The 21,297-nt window shown below is 38.4% G+C and overlaps 1 protein-coding gene across 1 annotated transcript in view; it reads right to left on the bottom strand.

Annotated features, from left to right (window-relative positions):
- The window catches only part of EYA1 (EYA transcriptional coactivator and phosphatase 1), a 376,069-nt gene continuing 357,401 nt past the window's right edge, over positions 2,630-21,297 (bottom strand). The window contains exons 15-19 of the mRNA XM_018058424.1: positions 21,055-21,215; positions 19,801-19,915; positions 19,569-19,690; positions 15,312-15,412; positions 2,630-4,672 (exon numbers count right to left, since the gene is read on the bottom strand). Of these exons, the coding sequence (XP_017913913.1) occupies positions 4,592-4,672; positions 15,312-15,412; positions 19,569-19,690; positions 19,801-19,915; positions 21,055-21,215 (580 nt within the window). The 3' untranslated portion in view covers positions 2,630-4,591. The remainder of the gene's footprint in view (positions 4,673-15,311; positions 15,413-19,568; positions 19,691-19,800; positions 19,916-21,054; positions 21,216-21,297) is intronic.

Here is a 21,297-nt window from a genome sequence, read left to right as displayed (position 1 = left end):
CTTGCCCAGAGAATCCCATGAACAGAGGAGACTGGTGAGCTAGAGTTTGAGCTATGACTAAGTGACTGACACTATAACTTTCACTTTCCTTGACTAGTCCAGAAAAATGTAATCCCCTTGTAAATGGTCTGTGCCATCAAAGAGCTGATTCTTTAGTTGGAGAGGAAAAAAAAAAAAATGTCTATAAATACTTAGCAAGTATATGAATGAACAGCATTCAATAATTTGCCAAGTGGTGTCCCAAGCACTTTATTCATATGAACTTACTTGGTCTTCATTCTAATGGTCTGAAGTGAGTGATAGTCACTCAGTTGTGTCTGACTCTTTGTGACCCCATGGACTATAGCCTGCCAGGCTCCTTTGTCCATGGAATTCTCCAGGCAAGAATACTGGAGTGGGTTGCTATTTCCTTCTCCAATGGTCTGAAGTAGGTATTCTTGTTATCCCCATTTTACAGATGAGGAAACTAAGGCACAGTGAAGTTAACTTGGCAAGATAAAATGGGAAAGCCAGGATTTGAACCCAGGCAACCTGATTCCCTGGTGGCTCAGACTGTAAAGCGTCTGCCTGCAATGTGGGAGACCCAGGTTCAATCCTCTGGTCAGGAAGATCCCCTGGAGAAGGAAATGGCAACCCACTCCAGTACTCTTGCCTAGAAAATTCCATGGATGGAGGAGCCTGGTGGGCTACAGTCCATGAGGTTGCAAAGAGTCAGACACGACTGAGCGACTTCACTCACTCAACCTGCCTGCAGAGGCCAGTACCCCACTGGGTGTACTATCTGACAGTGGGTGGGGAGACATCTTACTCTGGGGGTGTCCATTCTCCTCTTGTGTCCCACTGCTCACTTCTTTCAACTCATCAGCCAGTGCTGTTGTTGCTATTGCTAAAAATAAATCCAACTGTTCTTTTTCCCATCCTAATCTGAATCTGGCTGCTGCTCACCTGGACCTGGCTATTGGCCTAATGACTCGTTTCCCCAGTTTTTCTCTTGCCCCAGTTCTTCTCTCGCCCGTCTATAGTCCACTCTCCACCCAGAAACCAGAGTGGTCATTTCAAAGAATGTATCAGATTGGGTCACAGCCCTGTGTAGACCTCTCAGTGGCAAGCCTTTGCAAAATCATCTCTTCTTGGACCCATGAGTGTGATCCTCACTCTGAGAAAACAATAAATAGAAGTCTTCTCCTCCTAGGACCTTTGTGCCTCTCTTTTCTACACCTCATCTTCACACGCTGCCTGCTTCTTAGCAGCTGGTCTCAGTTCATCTGTCTCAGCTCTGTCCATCCTTTCCAGGGAAGCCCTGTCACTTACATATATTCCCTGTTTTAATTTTCCATAAAGAATGTTTCCAACTAAATATATCTCATTTATTCACTCATGTGTCTGTTCACGCCTACTCTGATGTAAGCTCCATCCACAGGAGCAAGGACCTCCTATCCACAACATCTCAGACAAACGCTCACCCACCTCCACCATGGTGGGTGCACAGTGAGCCTTTAGTGAAGGGGGTATTAGGAACAGCCAGTAAGACTATGGACATTGGAGGTGGGGAGAAGTTCAAGAGAAGGAGCTAACACTGTGTGCCATAATGGGAAAAGAAGGTTCTGCAGGGAAGGCTCTGGAGACTGAACATGGCTTGGGTGGATGGAGGGTGGGGGAAGTCACTGATGGCAGTGGGGCAAGCCCTGAGTAGAGGTGAAGCAAGGATTCTTAGGGGCTGTTTGGTCTATTAAAGAGCTCAGTTAACATGGACCGGAGGTTTGTTCGTAAGAATAACAAGAGACAATGTTGGAAAGAAAGTAGAGACTGTATCTGAAAAGTCTAGAATGGTAGGGAGAGAAATGTGGCCTCTCATCTATGGACCAAAGGGTATCATGTTAGAAGTAGCACTTTAGAAAATCCATCCTTTGAGGGTATGCTCTCCCGTCGACTTTTTTCCATACTTTCTTCACCTGAGACCTAAAAGTCCCTCCACTCCCCACCCCTGCCTTTCTCTACAGACATTCTCCAAATGTCTCTCTTGGGCAACCGAGCATGCACGGACACTTCATTATTCAAGCCACTTGGCCAAACGTGTGCCTGTGAAAAATGAACGTCCTCAGCCTGATGAATGAGTCAGACCCCTGCATGTTTGATGTTCGTGTTCTGTATGTGTGAATGTTGTGTTTCTAAGATGAAATCCCAGGAGGAAGCAAGTTGTGCTGTTATATAGCTCTTTGTCAGTGATGAAGCTGGCCAAATCTTAGAGATGTATGTTGTGGGCGTTCTTTACACATGAAATGGAATAGAAACTAGTTTCCATTGCTGTCCCTTGGGTATCGAAGTGGCTAAATCTATGCTCTGACATCCAAGATACTTGATGCTGAATTCGGTTCCACAGCAGATAAATCTGAGTGAAGGTCTCGTTTATATAGTTTCAGAGGAAGTAAAGCTTTTCCATTCATCTGTTCTTAATGGTGATCAAAGAGACAGCTGTTATTCTCCTAGCTTAGTTCCTTGCAAGGGCTGATAAAGCCATTACTACAGTTGTTCCATACAGCTTCCTTTCATTGGACTATGACTGTTCTAACACCATCAAGATCCTGCTATTTTACAGAACCAAAGGATGAAGACAATACTGACAGGGAGCTTACAGTACTTCACAAATCAGTTTTATTAATTTAAACACAAATTGAAGAAAAAGTCTGTACACAGTTGTGGACACGACACACCTTTATACAGTAAGGCCAAGATAAACTTTTGTCTTTTCAGTTTGTAGAGTACAAAAACATAAAATGGAAAGGCTAAAAAACTGTTGACTTCTGTTTGCTTCAAGCAAGAGAGGAAAAAACAACTAAATTCAATGATTAAACAATTTGGAGATATTCACAACTGACTAATTCTAGCAGCAACATGAAACCTTAGGACAGGATAGGGCAGCTCTGTAGCTACTTTGGGTCAAAGCTGGTGGGTTTTTTTTTCCCTCCAATATACTATTAAAGAAAATTCATCCAAAAAGTAATTTCATGACAATGGAAGGCCTTTAGATGAGAGAAACTAGTATCTAGATAAACTGATGGATTACTTTCGGCTAAACTTTTTAGGGGGTATTACAAAGGTGACAAACTTCATTTCTCAGATTTACGCTTGTCATATAATTAGAATGGGGGTGAAAAGAGTAGCATTATTTTCTTGGTGATGATGACTGGATCATGTCCCACTGCTGGCAATGAACTTTTCTGGGATGGTGGGGAGTGGAGGGGTGGGAGGTGGAGGGAAAGAGAAAGAACATGAATGTAAGGGAGTAATACAAAGTTGTGCTGATTTGCAGATATGTGATGGCCTTCCTTAAACAAGAAAATATCATCTGGACATATGATAGTGTCCCTTTGCTAGTGTCCAATTCATGAACCATTTATAAAATCTATCCATCATCTACATTCTTTCTGTGGGAAGAAGCATTTGAATAACTGTCCTTTGCCAAATAGTTATACTACATTAATGCTAAAAATGAAAAAGTGAGGTTGTAAGAGGACTTGTCTTTCCCCTCCAATTGTTTAAGACACTGATGTGTTATTTACCAAGGCCCTCCTAACAGTATTAAAAAAAAAAAAAGTACAGATTGGGAAAAAAATTAGAAAACAAAATCCTATTGACACTTGACATCCATGCTTTTGGTCTTGACAACATGATCTAAAAAAAAAAAAAATCCATTATCTACATATTTATACCCAGTACTTGGAGAAGGCCCTGCATGTCTGTGCAGGTCCTCCTCCTACTTCACTATCAAGGCATTGCTACCTTTCAATATCATTTTTCTAAACAATATGTAAAAGAAATCATCCATTATTACAAATTTACACCAAAAATTCTTTCTGTACATGATTGTCTCAGTGATGTACATATTATACGTTTAAATTAGACATATTTTAAACTACTTTGCAATGTGCTAAAATTCAAAGTACTTGCTGTGTCATGAGGCCAGGGCCTTCGATCGCTTCTGTCATGCTACTGTCTCTTCAGTTATCTGATGTCAAAAGTCTGTTTGCGTGAACTGTATGGTTCTTGAATTATACCTCGATAAAGCTGTGTTTTTGTTTTTTTTTTTTTTTAAAGTCTGTTCATAAATAAGTAGAGATGTACAGAAGACCCTGGGTATGAGACACCAGAAAAAGTAAACCTTTACAAGAAAAATCCCCCCACTGGTACTCAGGAAACCCATCTCAGTCTTTGTTGTGCAATCAAGTTGGCTGTACTGGAGAAGCTGTGCTATGTCACATTGAAGATGCTAGAAACATAAAGCGTCTGCAGGTCCTTTCTTCACAGGTTCGAACCATGGTTAGTTAATGTGGCCAAGACACACGACACTGTGCTAGAACATTCTCATGGCTTATTTGCAATGGATTCACAGTACTAGGAGTCAACAGCTGTTCTGAAGAAAGGGGTGTGGTGTCCTTCATTTCCCACAGAGGTGGAGGTGAGGACCCACAGCAGCTGGGTGTCAAAATGCTGAAATGATAATTTGGAGTCTGGCGCCCACTTGGGACTCAGCTTGGTGGATGTGTCCCCCGGTCACAGGGTGGCTATGCAGCTTCAAAGTGCGAGGTGACTGTTACAGGTACTCCAGCTCCAAGGCATGATGTAGGGCCATGAGGTCCGAGTGGCTGGAGACCCTCCAGAAGGGCATGGCGTGCTGCAGAGGGGCAGACAACGTGGTGAGGATGGAGAGCGCTCCCAGCACCAGCCCTGCAGGGCTGCTTTGTCAGCCCACTCCACTGCCCACCCCTCTTTATTCCGAACTGTGAAAACTGCCCGTTAAGATCTCAACAACACATCTGTTTAAAACAAAACCCAAACTTACTCCTCCCCTAAGAATGCCAGAGTGCATTTTAAAATACAATTCGGGAATCTGTGTTTTTTTAAGAAGGTGATGGGTATTTCTTAAGCAGACCTATACTGCCGCTTGAATGCCTATTCCAAACTTCAAATAAAACCCAGTAGCTGTGAACAAAAATGTGTCAAATATTTGCCTTTCAAAATCTGGATCCACTGGAGCTTTCACACTGCAAGTTTAAGTGGTTTTCCTTAGTTGGTAGTATTTTACATTTTACAAAATTTTAGTTCTAAAATCAAAATCTGATTAAAACAAACAATTTTTTTCATTTATTTCCATCAGGCATTGTTCACACTGACCTTGAAACAACATTATCATGTGAGAAAATTTTAAATGAACATCTACGGTAGTTTTTTCAGCTTTTTTTTGTAGTTGTTCAAAAAATCAATCGAAAAATCTTCCTTAAATGATGGAGATATCTTTGTAAAACATCTGAATTAACCAGAGACAAGAAAAACAGCCCCCTTCCCCCTGCCTCACAAAGTTTCATCATCCATGAAAGATAAAAACATGATTATCAACTTTATCAAACATTATGATATGTACGTATCAGCAAAATCTTCTTAGATAAGAGAATCATCATCTTTTAGAGAATAAAATTCTATTAAGCCCACAGAAAACATTTTTTTTTTTTTTACACAAAAAATAATGTGAAGGTCTGAGTATAATTTGCGATTATAGTTCTAGGGGTTTTTAAACAATTCAGACTATTAGGAGAATATGGCATGAAAACAAATAGAATTTGGAACTGAGGCATTTTGGAGGGACTATGTAGATAAGTGACAGTAGAAGCTACTGTTTTGGTATAGATCACATAACTGTTGCTATTCTGGGGATGCAAAATATTGTTACTTATTGATAATGTCTTTGTCTCAAGTGATCTGCTAAAAACATATACCATAGTCCAATGTCACATGTAGGCCTTTCTGGATTCTATACTACTTTAGGGTATCTCTCTTTGTTATCCTTCAATAACAGTTCAGTACCAAGTACTAGAGGTCTTTTTTCAAATATGTATGATGTTCCACTGGGCAACTTTAGATCATTAACATATACTGTACTATTTTGCATTCATTCATTAGAGATTTTTGTGTTTGCAAGCGTGGCATAGAAGACATCCCTGACCCACCCTTTCATAGTCTGTGGTTGAGCAGCAGACATGAACAGCAGTCATGCAAGTTCACCTCAAAGGAGCAGGAGGAGGTGATTCCCGTTGCCTGGGGAACTGTGGGAGACACTTGGTAAGAGGAGAGGTAATAACTGAGCTAGTTATGAAAGGATGGTCATTCAGACGAGCACTGTACTGGCTGCGTGTGTGAAGGGGCAGAGGATAAAGGACAAGTTCACTGTTTCAATACTAGCTGTGTGAGAGAAAGACATGGCTCTGACATTACTGGCTATAGGAGTCAAACGGTGCAAGACCTGGTTAGTCCTGTTAAAGAGTTTATTGATAGTTATTAGGAACATTTAATATTGAGTAATTATAAGATTGAGTCTAGGGAAGAGAACGGGATTCAAACATGTGTTAACAAATAATTATATTGCAAAATAACACTTTCTGTAAGTAGGCACATACTGATGTGAAGCTTTTATGGATCAAGAGCTTCCCAGGCCCAGTAAGTACAAAGTAAATAATTTTTTTCCTGAATCAGTGTTTAGCTTGGAACAAATATTTCTTAAATCAGAGAGTGATGGTGGCAAAAGAGGAAAAGAAAAGCAGGTTCTAGAATGAGGAGACCTGGGATATACTCTCAACTCTGACTTTAGTAACATGGCTTTGAATCATGACATCTCCTTGGAGCCCTAGTTTGTTTATTCGTAAAGTAACGGTTTAGGAAAAATGACTCAGGGTTGCTCCTAGGTTTAATAAAGACAATAACTTTTTCATTAAAGTATTACTTGTTCAGCACTATAGCTAGAGCAGATTTATAAAATAATATACATACATAACATATCCTCCCACTGCCAAGAACCAGCAGGCAAGACATATCTGCTGAACATTTTTATTACAATGTAAGGCAGTGTGGGATTAAGAATCAAAATGACCTAGCCAGCATATCAAGTAAGAAAAATAAAAGCATCAGAATTGGAAAGGAAGAAGTAAAACTATTTGCAGATGACATAATTTCATGTATAGAAAATCCTAAAGACACCAGCAAAAAACTGTTAGATCTAATCAATGAATTCAACAAAGTGGCGGGATACAGTATTAGCCTACAAAAATCAGCCTTTGTATACACTAAGACCAAATTATCCAATAATAAAGTGATTCCATTTACAATAACATCAAAAACAGTAAAAGTGAAGGATTTCTACACTGAAAACTATAAGACACAGATGAAAGAAATTGAAGACGACACAAATAATAGATGGAAAGGTATGTCAAAGTGCATGACTAGAAGAACAGATATTGTTAAAATGTTCATACTGTGTGTGCATCCTTAGCTGCTCAGTTGTGTCTGACTCTTTGTGACCCCATGACTGTAGCCCACCAGGCTCCTCTGTCCATGGGATTCTCCAGGTAAGAATACTGGAGCGGGCTGCCATGCCCTCCTCCAGGGGATACTCCCAACCCAGGGACAGAACCCAGGTCTCCCGCATTGCAGGCGGACTCCGTACTCTTCTGAGCCACCATCTACAGATTCAGTGCAATCTCTGTCAAAGTTCCAATAGCGATTTTTACAGAAGTAGAAAAAACAATCCTAAAATGTATATGGAGCTAAAAGACCTCAAATTGCTAAACCAATCCTGAGAAAGCACAAAGTGGGAGGCATCACACTTCCTGATTTCAGGCTGTATTATAAAGCTGTGGTAATCAAAACAGTATATAATAAAAACAGATACGTAGAAAATGGAACAGAATCAACAGCCCAGAAACAAAGCCATGTATATATGCTTAACTAATAGAAGGGAGAAAAGAATACTTAATGGAGAAAAGACGGTCTCTTCAATAAATGTTGCTGGGAATACTGGCTATTCACATATAAAAGAATGAAACAACCTATAAAAGAAGGAAAAAACCTAAAAGGGACTAAAGATGTAAATGTAAGAACCAAGAACCATAAAACTCCTATAAGAAAACACTGGGGAAAAACTCCTTGGCATCAGCCTTGGTAATGATATTTTGGATATGATACCTAAAGCACAAGCAAACAAAATAAACATGTAGACTATATCAAACTAAAAAGTTTCTGCACAGCAACAGAAATGATTGACAAAATGAAAAGATAACCTACGGAATGAGGAAAAAAAACTGTAAACTATATATCTGATAAGGGGTTAATATCATAAAACTCAATAGCAAAACAATCTAATTTAAAAATTGGGCAGAATAGACATTTTTGTAAAGAAAATATACAGATGGCCAACAAGTATGTGAAGTAGTGCTCACCATCACTAATTAGTGAAATACAAATCAAAATCACAATGAGATAATCACCTCACACCTGTTAGAACAGCCTTCATCAAAAAGATAAGGGGTAACAAATGCTGATGAGGAGGCAGGGCAAAGGGAACCCTTATGCACTGCTGGTCAGGATGTAAACTGGTATAATCAGTATGGAAATGAGTATGGCGGTTCCTTAAAATATTAAAAACGGAACTACCACATGACTACACAACCCACTTCTGGGTATATACATGCCCGAAGGAAATGAAAATAATATGTTGAACAGATATCTGCATCTTCATAGCAGAACTATTACCATACTCTAGATATGGAAGCAACCTAAGTGTCCATCAACAGATGAATGGATACAGACATTGTAAGATTACACCACATATATATGCAGCTATTCAGATGGATGAAATGGGACTTAATGGACATGAGTGGAAGACAGGGTAGCCTGGTGTGCTACAATCAGTGGGGTGGCAAAGAGGCATACAGGACTTAGAGAATGAACAAAAACAACGACATGGAGATACTCCATCCGGTAACTAGAGCCCTGAAACCGAAACAGTTAACAATAATAGCCTAAACTGATGGGTGTGTGACTAGTTTATCGAGATTAGGCATATATTGAGAAAAATGGGCACCAAGACCTAAATTTTAGGAAGTAGCACATGTTTTTGGGTCATTAGAACCAAAATATTCCCTAATGGGAAGATGATGACATATCCTTTCTGTTCCTCTTGCCTACATGTGCAGTTTTCCAAATTTCCTTCTGCTACCTTTACGGTCTGGTATTTTGTGTTTATCCCTTCTGTTTATACATAAGCTCAGTAATATAAAAAGCTGGGCGTGTGAACATTCACATGTAATTTGAATTTTGCTGAATTATTAAAAAATAGTTCAAAACCATAAAAGCACATAGCCTTTGCCCTAGGCATTATACTTCTAGGAATTTATCCCACAAATATATTGATACTTGCCCACGCATGAACCACGTAAGAACTGTCTGTAATAGTAAATACTGGAAACCGCCAAAATGTTGAGCCCCAGGGGACTTGTTAAACTATAGCACATCAATGTAATGAAATTCTGATGTGGTCATTCATAAGCATTAGAGATACAGAGCTCCATGTGCTCCTGATATGAAATAACTACCAGGATATATATTAAGTGAAAAAAAAGGTATAAAAAAAGTATATAATTTGTATAAAAAAATAAAAACTTATCTGTGCTTTCCTATGCATATATGTAGAAAATTTGCATATGGAGATACAAATACTTCACAAATTGTAAATAGATTATTCTGAGAATTTATGAAACTTTCGGCACAGCTTTGCTCTATGACTATTTGTATATCTGCATCCCCTCTGGACAAAGTCTGCATTTTAAAGATGAAATACATTTTAAGATCTGGCATATAGTTTGTGCTCATTAAGTTAAATAAGTGTAATGGCTTTAGAATAAAATTCTGTACTGTTAGTAATCCCTTTGTTTCATTTAAAACTAAAAGCAAAACTTGCATAAAAAATACTGTCTTTTTTTTTTTTAACAACAGTCCTTATTTTTCTCCTAAATAAACTCAGAATCAAGCATTATGAAGCAGATTCTCAGTTTCATCTTGGTTTTGGGCAAGGTTTGGGATGCACAATGAAAACGGACATTTTTGATGAAGCCGTTGTTATTATGTAGAGTAATGGATGCTTCCCATACCCACTTCCCTCCATGTTATTCACAAGAGATTCATTTTAAGTGGTTCTCTGAAAAGTAAATAAAGTCAGAGTTATAAAACAAGGCCATTTTGCTCCAGAAACCAAAACTGCTGTCAGTGTGCAGAAGACTATTACTTATATTTTGATTTTTAAATCATGCTTTAACTATTTTCACTGGAAGAATGTTAGGAAAACAAGAAATTTTATGGTTTAAAAAAAAGCATGGCAAATTTTGATAACAAAAGACATACATACATCAAAGGAAGATATTGGCAGGTAGGGAGATAGTTTCTCTCAATAGTCTTTCTAGGAACAAAGAGGTGCTTGAAGAAAACTCTTACAAGAGATCTTGTTTAGAATTTGCTTATTTCTTCTAGGGTGAAAAACTGAAAGCATTTCCTCTAAGATCAGAAATAAGAAAAGGATGTCCATTCTTACCATTATGATTCAACATAGTTTTGGGAAATCCTAGCCATATCAATCAGAGAAGAAAAAGAAAAGGAATACAAATTGGACCAGAAAACTACTAGAGCTCATCAATGAATTCGGTAAAATTACAGAACACAAAATACACATAAATCTCTTGCATTCCTATATATTAGCAATGAGAAATCAGAAAAAGAAAACCTTAATTCAAAAAGATACACGCATCCCAGGGTTCACTGCAGCAAAATTTACAATAGCCAGGACATGGAAGCAATCTAAATGTCCATCAACAGAGGAATGGATAAAGAAAATGTGGTACACATATACAATGGAATATTAGCCATAAAAAGAATGAAATAATGCTACTTGCAGCAACATGGATGGACCTTACTAAGTGAAGGAAGTCGGACACAGAAAGACAAATACTATATCACTTAAACGTGCAATCTAAAAGAACAGTACAAATGAACTTATTTACAGAACAAAGTGTTACAGATGTAGAAAGCAAACTTATGGTTACCAGGGGATAAGGCAGGGGGAGAGAGAAATTGGAACTGACACAGACACACTAATATATATATATATAAAGACCTACTGTTGCAAAGAATTGGACATGACTGAAGTGACTGAGCATGCACATATAGCCCAAGGAACTCTACTCAACACTCTTAATGACCTACATGGGGATAGAATCTAACAGAGAGTGGATATATGTATAATTGATTTACTTTGACGTACATGTGAAACTAACACAACATCGTAAATCAACTATACTCCAATAAAAAATTTTTTAAAGATCTTTTTAGAATAATGCTTTTTAAAAAACAAAGGTATCTGTAACCTTTTCTCTTTGAAGGAATGTGTTTTAATGATACAAATTATAGAATTAGATCCAATTACTGATGAAACTCCTGGAATTGTACTGGAAAAGATAGCAACGGTGACAGAGCAGATTTTGAGCATAACAAAACAGGTAATTGGCAGAATACTTACTAGTTTTCATGCCTGGGCTTAAAAAAAAAAAACAAAAACAAAAAAAAACACTACATCTAGCAAAAGAACTTTATTTAGGGAGATGAAAAATATCTCCACAGGTAGGAGGCAAGAGTGTTGTACTAGATTTTTAAAAGGACACAGGAAACTAAGACACAAGCTAAATGGTTAAAACTGATTTAGAAGAAAAGCAAAATGTTTTGATTTTGCAAATCATTTTAGTACCCACTCTTGCAGCACTTCACTGTTTCACTGTCAGTTTTATTTAGTGATCTGAAATGCTTGTGAACCAAATTACAAACTAGAATTAATGATTTATTTAAAAAATTTTAGTCATGAGTATGAAATGGGGAGAACATTTAACACAGTTCTATATACCTCCCAAAAGGAAATAAACATTGCACACTATAACAATTTTTCAAAAGCATTAAAATTATTTTTTGTAAATCAAATCATATTGAAGATATCTAAGTGAAGTTTGTAATTTGAAGGAACTTTGTGCTGAATTTCAAAGATATAATTGGCTTCATATCTTACTTTGGTAGCTTTCAAGCACTGTGATTTTGGCCAAAGTATTCACCTTCCTGTGACATCTGAATCACAGGTGCAATTTTTAGGAATCTGAATATTTCTGAAAAATCTGTACAATTTACAAACACACATAAAGATCTTACAACTCTAGGTTACAGTTGCATTAGAGTTTCCAAGCTGGCAGGTCTCAAAGTACAGAGTTCCTTTGTAACAGAATACTGCACTGATCACAAACACTTATCCCAAGAAGCTAAAACAAACTTGAAGCTACAACTTCTCATTCATGGTCAAACAATTTAAAGAGGATGTTCTTTGTAAGCAGTTGTCTAATTTTTTTTTTTTTTGGTACAGGTGTGTTTGTCCTGAATAAAAAGAATAATATGTCCAAGGGATAAACATTGGAAACAATTTTAACTGCTCTTCAGAGGGAATAAATACTCTCAGTACTGTTTCTACTTTCAGTTCTAACATCAAACCAATAATTCCTTTTCTTTTTCCATGTTGTGTTCACCCACACAAATATCTAAGAAAGAAAATTTCTCAGAAAGGCTTAGGAAGAAACTGGTCTACAGAATCCTTGATTGAAGACCAAAGCTTTGACTTGCGTCTTTTTTTTTTCATATTAAGTCATCACTTTCATTAAACATTATTCTGTCTACCACAAGCTAGAAAGCCACGTTTTGGCTTCTCTTTAAAATATTTTGCTGAATACCAGATGGAGAAGGACCAGCCTGGAGGGCACATTCACACCTTGGCCCTGGGCCATCCTGGCATGCAATTCTGCTCTTCAATTCTATGATGCTCAGAGGGGCAAAACTATTCCATGTTCCCATCGCCACTAGGAGGTCCTGTCTAGAAATGGCAGGGGATTACTCAGAAAAAAGACTTGAGTCTGGATTTGCACCAAATATTCTCTTTAACTCTCCAGGGTTGAGTTTTGGGCACTTTACTTAGTCTGGGAAAGATTTCTTTTTATGAAGACAGCCCAAAGGGCTAACAGATGTACCTAATGACAATGGCCATTGGTGAAGCTGGAATGCAGAGTGAGTGCTTAGATGGCAAATACTGCTTAGAATCAAGTTTTTAAAACGTGTGGGTGGGTTTCCACCAGTGCTGGTCACACTTGGGGAAGCTGTAATCCTGGGCATATGGTGTATCTATGGATATAAGAGAAATAATCTATTATTTATAGAATTAGGGTCAATTTCTATGCTTTCCTGGTGGCTCAGACGGTAAAGAATCAGCCTGCAATGCAGGAGATGCGGGTTCAATCCTTGGGTCAGGAAGATCCCCTGGAGAAGGTCATGGCAACCCACTCCAATATTCTTGCCTGGAGAATTCCACAGAAGAGCCTGGCAGACTACAGTCGTGTGGTCACAAAGAGTCAGACATAACTAAGCGACTTACACTTTCTATCCTTTTACTGGAATTCAGAGTTACTGAAGGTGAATTTGCCATTTTGGGACTCTAAAGAGGCTGGCCATGTGCCATACTGCATCTATGGTGTGGTGCCATTTCTGGGATATACTGGAATATTCCAGAAGAGCTTGCCTCCTTTATGGAGATATATTATCATTTCTATGAGTGAGGGTGTGGGCAAGAGATGGAAAAATTATCCTATTGGTTAATCTCAAAGTATTTAATGCTCTTCAATTTAAGAAATATTAGAGCATGACTGTGCCAAGATTTAGGGAGTTGTAAAAAAGAAATGAAGACTGAGGGCCAAACAAAAATCAATCAAAATATAAGGTTCCCACCACTCAGGAGCTCATACTTAACTGCTGAGACAGGCACTCACACAAATAGTTAATAATAATGGCTGCCACTTGTTGCATACTTCATAGGTATCAGGCTGTTTTATATTTTAATAACTTATTTACCAGAGACATATCAATATATCTCTTGTTAGTTGAATGTTATTGACCAGTGTTTCAATATTCACTTACATAACAAACTGCCACAGTTGCTAGTTTCTGCAAAAGTCCCACAGCCAATAATGTGTTAACTAAATCTAAACCTTAAAATAGCCCAACGAGCTAGGTGCTGCTATTGTCCCCACGTATAGATAAAGAAAGAGAAAGGTAAAGTAAGCTGTTCAGAGCTGGTAAATGACAGCTGCAATTCAAACGCAGGCTGGCTGGCTCAAGAATCCAAGTTACTTCCCATAGCTTCTCCAATTAAGGACTTCCCTGGTGGTTCAGATGGTATAGAGTCTTCCTGCAATGCTGGAGACTTGGGTTTGATCTCTGGGTCAGGAAGATCCCCTGGAGAAGGGAATGGCTACCCACTCCAGGATTCTTGCCTGGAGAACTCCACAGACAGAGGAGCCTGGTGGGCCTACAGTCCATGGGGTTGCAAAGAGTCGGACATGACTGAGTGACTAATATTTTCACTTTTTTCACTTTCTCCAGTTATAGAATAAGTGGTGCTATTGAGTTCTTACAAACAAGAGAAACAGAAAAGGTGGTATATAAACTGGATTTTGAAAAATGAGGAAGACAGTGACATTTGGGCCCTGGGGAAAGGAGCAACAGCAGCGGGGGAGGTCCTGGGCATGGCCAAAGGAAGGTAAGCAGACCAATATGCCTACAGTGTAAGCTGCAAGAGTGGAGGAGACTGAAAGGTAGGTTGTTACTAGGTTGTGTAGACCCTGAATGCCTGGCTAAGGAATGTGGTTCCTCCTCCTTCCCCCTTTTAAAAATGTGATAAAGGACATTCATGAGAAAGCTTTTGCTAAAGGAAATGACAGAATTATACTTGCAGGGATGCAGAAAAATAGAAAGAAATATGATGGATAAACTGGGTCAAGAGACCTAATAGTTGGGTCTGCTTCCTTCCTCCTTTCTGCGCATCCCCAAAGGGGTAATTCACTGACGTTGTGATCAAAAGAAGGTACTATACTCTAGGGAAGAAAAGTTTTGCATCCTAGCTCTGATCAGCTGGTAGAATCTTTCTGAACTGATGTTTAGAAGGTTCTCTGAATTGATGTTTAGAAGGTTCATAGGCAGCATCCAGGCTTAGGTAACAAAGGCTTAATCACCTGGTGATGTCTGCCATGGGTGCAGAGAGGGGCATGCTGGCGTTAGCAGGCACGTATGCTGTCTCTATTCCAGGTGACAGATCCAGAGCTAAGCCTCCTTTTCTGTTCCCCAAGTCCACATTCTGTGAAGATGAACCATCCATGACCCCTGAGCTTGTGAATATCACTCTTCAAAAAGATTATTTCAATAATGATTTAATTCTACTCTGCCCTAGATCAGTGCTTACAGTTCTGGATGCATTCACAATCTGTTTCAGAGAAATGGAATGTGTTTAAATGATCCAGCTCAGAATTTTGAGGACTAAGAAAAATTAAAGGGTACAAGAAACGCCAATGAGGAACACTCACCTTTTTTGCCCCTTGTTCCTCTTCCACACCATCTCCTATGACAACATACACCACTTTTCTTCCAAACCTCTGAATTATTCTCTCAAAACAGCTTTCCTTTCCTAATGAACAAAAGTAAATGATAAAAAAAATGTAAACTTTGGGCAAGTCAGCACTCTAGGACTTGAACTTTTTATATAGAATGCTGTTTTTATGCTTCTGATCCAACTCTATCATACTTGTGTGAACTAGGAAAAGCATGATTTTACATGCCATTTGGGGAGTATGTAGAACAGCACAATACAGCAAAAACTGTAAATGAATTACCCATGTGGTATCCTGTCCCTGGGAAATTGACAGTTTTAGTACTTTTTCCTCTAAGACTCATTTATTAAAAAGTAGGATCTGGTCATTTACAGTATAAATTTGGTAGAGAAAGTATTGTTTTGTAGTACTTTGACCCTCTGAGCTGAGACTAAACAAAATCATGCCATTCTGCCAATATATTTTAACTTGATTAAAAAAATATTTCACGATCTGTCAAACACTGAATCTAATATCTGATTGAAAGGCCATTGAGAAGGATGAACAAAACTGAAGGATTGGTTTTGTTATGGCAAGAGAAATCAAACACCGGACTTAGTTTTTCCCTTCATTTTCAGGTTGGAATACTTCTTTGAATGAAAGACACTTCCAAGGCCAAATGTGTTGACTGGAAATATTCTTGGAAAACTGTTTCTGAAAAGAATGTCATGTAATTTGGGGCCTTACCAGAGCATGCTTGTCTGACCCATGCTACAATACCTACAAGAGCATGCTTGCCTGACCCAGGCATCTAATGTTCAGTAAAGCAATTTCCTAGAGGAAAAGCGGGATAAAGGTAACAGAATACCTTTATCTGTCTATTATCTTTCCCATGTCAAGGCTTGGTTTGGGCTCCAGTGGCAGCTACGCTGTCAGCACATCCCCGTGGTTAATGCAGTCATTGTTGCTTTGTAGAACAGGAACTAGGGTTCCAAGTCCAGGGCTGCCAATAAGGTCATTTTAATGGACAATGGGACAGTTTATAGTTTTCAGATGTGAATGCTGAGCGGGACCTGTACCTCTTTCAAATAAGGATCAGATATACACACGAACAAATTGCTTGTTTGCTTAAACAAATGTCTGCTTTATATTTGTATTTTGCACTAAAATCTCTAGTTTGCATCTGACAGAATGAAATGGAGCCAGCCTTATTCAAAGATGTCATTTCAATGCTTCTGTAGTTGCTCACTAACCTGTGAAATATTAAATCACTTTGAGAAACAAATACAAAGGTTGGTTTTCACTGCAAAAAAATATACAACTGAACACTTGGATGTCATGAAACTTTCCTTTCCCCCATAGAGCAAAATGTTTGCATATTTTTGTAAAGTTTCCTCTTCACGGGAAAAGGAAGGTAAACTCAATGTGACTTTAAAATAAAGCTGTGATGGACAAATTCTCACCCAAATACTATCTTCCTAATAAGGTTCATTGTGAATACACAATAAGAATTAATAAACTGAAGCTCACATTTAGAGGTTAATTTGAGGTCTTACATGGAATTTTGATTTTGATGAATCCATTTTGTCTGAAAGAACATCACAGCTCTCTGCTGAATGACAGACCAGTCCCTTTCCTTCTCTGATTTTGCCATTTTGCCTACAGGAAAAAATCCCTGGTTTTTCTACACTGATCCCCATATGACATATCTCATTTGATGGCAAGATTAGCAGTAATTAACAGGAGTTTCAATCTCTATTTTCATTACTAAAAAAAAAAAAATCACAGGAATGTAATTCTACCACTGGTTTTGAGATCATTTCTACCACTGTACAGTATTTAAATTGAATTTTTATTCTATATTGAAAAAAATTCCAATATTGCAAACAATATGTTCATTAAAAATACTTTCTTAATTGTTATTATAATTTCCTATTATCCTCACATTTTCAGATTATTTGAGATTAAACTTCAGCTTGCAGAACATGTAATATACTACTATTCCTTTCCTTCTAGGAAGTTAAGTACTATATCCCTTGTATATTATATGCTTATTTGGAATATGTTCTTTCTTTCATGTGCCAATAAAACCTTATCTTGGATCCCTGTTCACAAAACATGATTTCTCTTAATTGGTACAGATAAAGACCTGAGTTAATGGAAATTGATTACTAATTTATGTGAGAACATGTAAAAATTCTGGGTATATCAGGCTACTAGGAATTCTTTGTTTTATAAGGGTCTTCTAGTTTTCTGTTCTTGGCCTTTCTCAGGAGGCAGCAGTCATTCTCAAACTCCAACTAGTTCCAACTTTATAGGGTTATTTGAATATCCTACAGGTTCTTCAAACTCACATAAGTAGGATCAAACTCTTTATTTTTGTCGTCAAACCTATTGCCCCATCAGCTAATAGTGTCAATACTGATCCAGTTGCCTAAAAGAAACCTCTGTTGTCAGCCTTCTTCTGAATAAACAACCATATATTCATCCATTTCATTCAACATTGAGTACCTACTATGTGCTAGGCCCTATGGCTACAATGATGAATGATACAGACAGACTCAGTTATCAAGGAGACTATGAACAAATAACTAAACAAGTAATTTTTTAGTGATAGTTTAGTAAATTCTTTGAAGAGAAGAACAAATCAGAGATAGATAGTCTGTTTTGCCTCTTTTTGTTTAGCCAGAAACAACCTTCTTCCCACTTACCAGGACACTCATCCTCTGTCCCTAGGACTCAATTATATAACATTCACCTCATCATAGCAACATATGCTGCTGCTGCTGCTAAGTCACTTCAGTCGTGTCCGACTCTCTGCGACCCCAGAGATGTCAGCCCACCAGGCTCCCCCGTCCCTGGGATTCTCCAGGCAAGAACACTGGAGTGGGTTGCCATTTCCTTCTCCAATGCATGAAAGTGAAAAGTGAAAGTGAAGTCGCTCAGTCGTGTGCGACCCTCAGCGACCCCATGGACTGCAGCCTTCCAGGCTCCTCCTTCCATGGGATTTTCCAGGCAAGAGTACTGGAGTGGGGTGCCATTGCCTTCTCCGATAGCAACATATAAGGGCACTTAAAACCCAAATCTACCTTGCCAGCTACCCATGAATACTGCATATTAATCACCCAGAAAAACTCACAAGTCCCTTAGCAGGGAATACATTTTAATTTCTCTGTTGCTTTGTTCTCACTAGCCATCTGCGTTTATAAACTACCTATATATAAACTCTTATATACTCTTGTATACCCAGCTCAAATGTTATACCTTCCCTTTAACTTTCACTGACACTTGCCCTTCTGCCTCCTCCTGAGTGGGACTGAATGCTCCCCCAATGGAGTGCACACTTGGGCACTTACTGGTAGGTTCCCTCAGCGTGTGGAATGGTCTGCTGGACCTTAGACTCGGAGATCTACTCTAACTCTCAACTTTACTAGCTATTAACTTAAACTGACTGACTGACATCTCTGAGATTTAGCTTCCTCAGCTGTAAAATGAAAAGGTTGCAAAGATGGACTTTAAATATGTAAAATGTTTAGTACAATTCTGGGCACCTAGCAAATACTTGATAAGTGTTCATTTATATACCATTGAATACTCTGTCATACTATAGTTATTTTGTTGTCTGTTTCCTGTTAGACAGTGAATTCCCTAAGAACAAGAGCCATGTCTTCTTTTAATTCCTACTTTTGTTTTGTCTTGGTTGATATTTTAAGTAAATTTCACACTAACCTTTCCTAACTACATTTTCTTTTTGTAAGAATCTAATTTTTTGATCCCCATAACAAAAATGAGAACTTAATCATTTACACATGTTAAATTAAAGCAAAAAAAAAAAAAAGAAAAATAGTTCCAGTAATAATAATAGATTGGAGTTGCCTAATTAAAGCTATTAGTTATTTCTGCTTTGTATATTTCTATATAACTACTTGTTTTAGCTTATAAAATAATTTTTGTTGATGCTGCCTAAGAGAATAAAAATAATAATCTAAAAATGATGCTAAGTTGACTGTAGTAAAATGCATAAGTTTTAATGTCAGCCAGTGAAGTAAAATTTTCTGAGTTTAGCTACATGAATTATGCTTTATATTTATCTTGATATCTAAAGGCAATTTTGACAATAAAATTGGTTTAAACATTATTCTAGTTTTCTGACATTTAGAATCCTGTAAATAAAATCCTATTTGTTGCCTTTCATTTTTACTAGCCTGAAAGCAAAAGGTTGACTGTAATATAAATGATTAAAAAGTAGCTTACCTATTTTAGTTGCACTGTAAATATTTTCTATTGGAAATACAATTCCTAAACCATATAGCAAGACTTTCGCCAATGCTGGGATAAGCTGAGTAGTTGTTACTAAAATATTCACACAGTTCGTTCTATGAGAACAGAAAGAAAAAAAAGGCAGTTGAAAAATAAGTCTCCAAAATAAACAAGCAAAGCCTGTCTTCAGGCAGAGGCCCTACAAAGTGACTTGGGGACAACTTACCGGGAGTGAATGAGTGTGAGGGCTTTTAGAGCCAGTGTCAACCAGGAGTCTGTCAGGGCTTCAATTTCAGCCCTCAGCTGCAACCAGGCTTCCCTCTTGGCTGGACCAAGCAGACCTGTGGATTTAAAAGCAAAGGAACTACTTCCTTATCAACGAGTCTCGCCAACTTTATAAACAATAAACATTTAAAACTACTCTAATACCTCCCTCAAGCTTTACGTGTACTAAGCAATTTTTCACATACCATTCAACAAATATTTAGTACTGTAGGAGACATCTATTGTTTCTGCATTCCCGACATCCCTTTTTCTAGTTATAGAAGTCCTCTCTTCTATTGAAGGAGCCTACTCACCCCTATTTCTCCAACTGCATAATTTGCACAGAGACACAACACTATCCTCTGGCTCCCACAATAGGCATATGACCTTGTCTTGGCCACTGAAAGTACCTGGAACTTTTTTGTTGAATCTATTGGGAAAGATGTTTCTCCACCCCATGGAGGTGCTGGACTGGTTGAATAGAAGCCTGGGTCTACTGGTGGTCACTTTTGCCACCTTTCGGGAGGGACTGACCCCAGAGGAAATCACAGGCCAAGGATTACTGATTGCATCACCAGAGCATCTGAATTTAGCCATGCTAGAAACCAACAATCACCCTTAAACTTTTCATTGTGTGTTAGTTGCTCAGTTGTGTCTAACTCTCTGCAACCCCATGGACTGTGTAGCAGCCCACCAGGCTCCTCTGTCCATAGAACTCTCCAGGCAAGAATACTGGAGTGGGTTGCCATTCCCGTCTCCAGGGGATGTTCCCAATCCAGGGATTGAACCCAAGTCTCTTGCATTGCAGGTAGATTATCATCTGAGCCACCAGGGAAGTCAATATATTCCTTTTCATACCAAAGTCCTTTTGAAACACAATCAAAAGATGAACTAATACAAGCATCTACCTGATAGAAGGATGCTTTATGATTCATCTTAAGTCCTTTAGGCAAGAGGTCAAGAAACTTACTCCAGTAAGTTTACTAACTCACACAACTGCTAAGAAAGGGAGCCAGGACTAGATTAGCCTGGCCAGGGCAGCTGGCTCTAAATCTTCTCTCATTCAATTACAGCAGGATAATCACTGGTTAGATGAAACTACTCTCAGCAAAAGCTGTTCTATCCCTAAAAAATGTGATGTAAATGTATGATGCTCTGAGTATTTTATTGAGACTGTCTTAACCAACCCAGCAAGCTACTGGTGATAGTCACTTGCCTCCAACATTATTTTTGTAGGTATTGTAGATCTCTTTTACTCGTCTGTAGCGGAAGGCCAACTTTCTCATCCAGTCTACACCACCCCGGACACCGGTTGCCAAGCATAAATTAGCACTGGTTGCTGCAGCAGGAAAGCCATCTGTTCCAAAGTTATATGTGCTATTTAGATGTAAGAAAAGCCCAAAGTTAACCAAACAGAAAGTTCATCTTAGTGAGCTGAGCAATTAAACCATAACTTCCC

Source organism: Capra hircus, chromosome 14 (assembly GCF_001704415.2).
Source record: "Capra hircus breed San Clemente chromosome 14, ASM170441v1, whole genome shotgun sequence".
Taxonomy (NCBI): Eukaryota; Metazoa; Chordata; class Mammalia; order Artiodactyla; family Bovidae; genus Capra; species Capra hircus.
This window is presented reverse-complemented; position numbering and strand designations above follow the sequence as displayed.